Source organism: Salvia hispanica, chromosome 4, assembly GCF_029641045.1.
Source record: "Salvia hispanica isolate PSC_SH4W2 chromosome 4, Shi_PSC_v1, whole genome shotgun sequence".
In the NCBI taxonomy this organism is placed as follows: domain Eukaryota; kingdom Viridiplantae; phylum Streptophyta; class Magnoliopsida; order Lamiales; family Lamiaceae; genus Salvia; species Salvia hispanica.
The window spans coordinates 20,487,233-20,491,960 of record NC_142695.1 but is presented as its reverse complement, the minus strand read 5'-3'; the positions used below and the strand labels follow the sequence as shown (position 1 = coordinate 20,491,960).

At 37.8% G+C, this 4,728-nt stretch overlaps 1 protein-coding gene across 1 annotated transcript; it reads right to left on the bottom strand.

Annotated features, from left to right (window-relative positions):
* Positions 1 to 1,578: 1,578 nt before the first annotated feature.
* LOC125193772 (putative late blight resistance protein homolog R1A-10) lies at positions 1,579 to 4,496 on the bottom strand. Its single transcript, XM_089070263.1, has one exon. It carries the CDS (start codon positions 4,389 to 4,391, stop codon positions 1,824 to 1,826), a length of 2,568 nt encoding a protein of 855 aa, XP_088926389.1. The 5' UTR covers positions 4,392 to 4,496; the 3' UTR covers positions 1,579 to 1,823.
* Between the last annotated feature and the right edge of the window lie 232 nt (positions 4,497 to 4,728).

The following is a 4,728-nucleotide window of genomic DNA, read 5'->3' as shown; positions in this document are numbered from 1 at the left end:
TCAATAACTACTCCTCCTAATTTAAATCTAAATAAGTTTAATCTAAATAAAAGTTTGACTTCAGATTACTCTTCCAAATATTGTTAAGTGAACTATCAAACAAGCCTACAAATCATGCTACTAGTTTTTGATATTGCAATATAAGTTGTGTTATTTAATATAACTTGAAGTGCTCGAGTGTAAAGTGAAACTAGAGTCCAACATGGCTGACGGATTATGAATTCTTAACCACAAGTATTAGCAGTTGCTCCATAACAAGGTCAAGTACTTAGCGTGTGTGGGATACCCGTTTTGTCTAACGGGTCGGGTGTATATAAAATCCAGTTTTTTGGGTGAGGATACCCACAAAATCGGGTGAGGAACCGTGGGTACCCGCATAGTCCTTGATCCTATTCCTTCTCCTAATAGTGATGAATACTGATGCATCCACTTCTCAATCTGCTCCATCTGATTCTCTACATGTTTCAGTCTCCACTCACCAAATGACCACTAGAGCCAAATTAAGTTGGCATCTTCGAGCCTAAAATCTATAGCATATCCCTATCATCACATCTCATTTCCAAATCTGCTCTTAAGCTCTCCTTACCTCTGTCTAGAAAGTATGTAGCCATGTTAGCTCAATTTCGTGCCCTTCTAAGAAACAAAACTTGGATTTTAACCATTATGTTAGATATTCGGGCCAACAACCAAGCCGAAACTCCCCCACTAAACTTAACTTGATCAACTCAAAATATTGAATCAAATGAAACTAGTGTTTCAACATTTTTTTTTTGAATTTGAGTTGTTAAATAAGTTGGCTCGACTCAGCTCAACCTAAGCCCACCTCGGACGGGAAGCTCTTGGGGGTCTGGCTTGGCCCAGGCCTACGACTGAAGTGAGTTGGATTAGGTTAACAGCTGACTTACATTTTTATAAATAAATCCGGATAGCTATACTAGACTTGCGTACATATAAAATTATTTATTTAACGTTTTTAAAAAAAATTCATATTTAAACTGAAAGTAGTTGCATTTTGAAGTAGTACTACTAAACTATTTATAAGATTTTATATTTTTAATTGTACGTCATATATATATTTGTTAGATGATTTTAGAATCATATAAAGTACTTTATTACTACTCCCTCCATCCCTACTACAATTTTTTAGGCACATAATTCCCTCTGGCAAATCAGACATCCTTTGGCAAACGAGAAAATGTTTCACCAAGTCGAAATAACTATTAAATCTAACAATACCCCTATGATATAAGATTAACATGTAAAGCAACAGAACTCACTAACATGTTTGACGGGATACCAATGCTTCAGATGAGACGTCCCAAAAGAAAAAAATAATGAGTCCCTTGTGGTGGGATGGATCAAGTATGACATGTGCTTGAATCTCACCATCTAAACATGCCAAATAATAGGGGTATCAATGGCCATATCTCGGTCTTATCATACTCACTAACATTGACCTTATTTTATCTACCAAACAACCAAATAATCCATAAAACTCATATATCTTGGTCTTATCTAGGCTACCAAACAAGCACATAAGATTTACATGTAAAACATCAGAACGCACCTTGGAAATCATTATTAGTAACATGTTTGATGGGATACCAATGCTTCAGAGTCTCAAAAAGAAATATTAGGGGATGGAAGGAGTATGACATGTGCTTGAATCTCACCATCTGGCATCTACACATGCCCCAAAATTATGCTCCATCCTTGAATGTTTACACTCATAGAGAATTTAAAAACTACACATTTAAAAATAATAGTACATGAAAACAACTTGAAAAATAAAATGACAAAATTTAGTCCATATTATACCCGGATCAGATAAAGTGGAGATTTGGGGATTCATACAATCCTCGGACATGAGCTTCATCTCTCCATGAACGAATATGAACATGAAGGGCTTGATTTCCAAAACTCTCTTGTTCCTCTAGTATCTTTATTGCCGCCATCCTCGCTGATTTTGAACATTTAATAACAGATAATTTTTCAAGCGTTGGTATCTCTCCGATATCAAAAGGAATATCACTCAGAACATACAAATTCTCAAGATGAAGCGTCTCCAACACTGGAAAAGTAGTCCTGTCCGCAATACAATTTCTCAGATTTGGACAATCATAAATGATCAGATGTTTCAAGTTACGAAATTCCTCGTTAACAAACTCCCATTCTGTTCCCACCACTGCTTTCCCTCGCAAATCAAGAAGTTGAAGATGAGGCAAGGAAGCAATCATTGTCATACAACCCCACCCAATGGAGCAGTTGCCTAAAATGAGCTTTGTGAGGGAATTGGGCAGTTTAAGGTTCTCTAACGGATCATCTGAATATCGCTTTCCCCAACAACGGATGCTTAGTGATTCGAGCTTGCTTAAGCGGCCAACATTATGAAAATGGAAACACAAACTCCCCTCAACGTTCTCTTCCAACATCCTATATTCAATATCTAATTCTCGAATGTTTGGTATCCTGGCACACACCTCCTCGCTGAAAATGAGATTCTCTACCGTCTTGAGTGTCTGTAAGTTGTGTAAAGCAAAGACATCACCGGGAGGAGGATGAGGAACATTCATGACAGGAATATTGATATGCCTAAGTTGCGGCATCTTCCAAATCTCACATGGTACAAAAACTCTATCTAATCCTAGCACAATCAATGTTTGCAGACTCCAACATAGTGATATCGACCCAGGAATTGCCGGTGTAGACAGAAGAGAATGATGGGATAAGTAGCGCAAATTGACTTGTCGAAAGGAGTTGTTTAGGCTACTATCATGATCACCAACAAGCACTCTCAACAATCTAGACTTAAACGGCGCCTCTCTTTGCCCACTCAATATTAGAGGAGTGATCACTGATGGCTTTTTGAAAGTGAGGGATACTTGAGGTTGAGGGTAAAAACTTGCTGATCTCTCATCGAATATGAATTGACGCCTCCCGCCTATCTCTCTTTGGACACAATAAAAGTTTTCTTTCTCTGCTGTCTTTATGCACAACTCCCTTACAAGATCATGAAGATAATACCTTAAAACTTTCTTGTATTCCGTCAACTCACCAACTAAAACCAGATTCCTATCAACAAGCTCCTTTATGTAACTCTCTGCAACTTGTTCCAAACTTCGGCTTTTAGTTGGTTTTATAAATCCCTCTGCAATCCATAACTTTATAAGACGGGACACATCTATTAGATGGTCGTCTGGGAATAATCCCATGTAAAGAAAACAGGATCTCAACCAAACAGGCAAATACTTGTAACTCAGATATAATATGTTGATTGGTTTGTTGCCATCACCTGAATATTCCATAACCAAGCTCTTGTCTTTCGCGATTTTCTTCCAATACTCTTGTATCCTAGGTGCTTTTCCAAGAAGACCCCCAATCACACGGATTGCAAGTGGAAGCCCTCTGCATTTTTTGACAATATTTTTCGCAATTCTTTCTAATTGAGGAGGGCAATCTTGTTGTGCAAATGTTACTTCACAGAAAAGGTTCCATCTATTTTCATAATCAAGAAAACCCACATCAAGTGAAGTGGAACCAAAGTAATTAGCCACTTCTTGTTGTCTAGTTGTTACAACAATTCGGCTTCCATTACCATTTTCTGGGAAGAATTTTTGTATCTTTTCCCACGCCTCCACACTCCATATATCATCCAATACGATCAGATATCTATGACCAAATAAAGATTTATATAACTCTACACCTAATTCATCATCAATTTTATTCCTGGATCCGCCGAGGCAAGAAAGTGCTTGTGAAAGCATATGTGTTGCTTTATATACTTGAGACACAATAACCCAAACACGAACATCAAAATGAAACACCGTAAGTGAACTTTCATAAACATTTTTGGCAAGAGTGGTCTTACCAATGCCTCCCATTCCGACAATTGGGAGTATAAGCCGGTGAGGAACATTTCTGGTGAGCTCTTCCAGAAGCTGCGCCACGTAGCCATCAAATCCCAGCATGGTAGTCTTCTTAGTTGCATAAGAAGCTGATGATGATGGCGACGATGGTGGTGGTGGTGGACGCATCGAAGTTATGGATGGGGTTTCCTCTTTAAACTTGATAACCTTTTCCTTGATGGAGATCATCTCCTGTATAATTTTGTCAACACGGAGAAACATCGTAGAACTTTCTCTACCACAAATTTGATCAGCAGCTTCGACTTCGGTCACGTCTTCAGCCTCATGAGCTGCATCCCCGATTGGCTTCATCAGATCTTCTTCAGCTTCTGAATAATTCTCCACAAAATCGACAAGGAAATCAACAATATCCCGAAGAGATTGAAACTGGTTGTTGTCGAAACAAATGGAAAGGGTAGGATGAGTCTGGATCTGATCCATAGTATTCAACAACGACACTAGAGATGCATAAGCCGTCGCCGCCATCTCTTTAAACTATAATTATCCTTCTTTTTTCTTTTTATGAGGCTTAAGTTTGAGAAAGAAGGGAGGCAGGAGCTTTACTAAGAACTTGATGTGGTTCAGTATGTGAGAATTGGAATGATACTATTTTCGTTTTATTACCAAGTTGAAATACTGCGATATTATTTATCCATATATTCAACTGTTATCTATACTCGACAATGGAGAAATGATATGCTACATACATTACGTGGACTACTTATATGGGTATCATTCTTGTTTGACGTATGTTTAATATTATACGTTAGTTTAATTCTAATGCATTAAAAAGTGTCATTGAAATTTTTAATTTCACAAAACA

Coding starts and splice junctions, on each gene's coding strand:
- LOC125193772 (XM_089070263.1), bottom strand. CDS start 4,391: ATGGCGGCGACGGCTTATGCATCTCTAGTGTCGTTGTTGAATACTATG.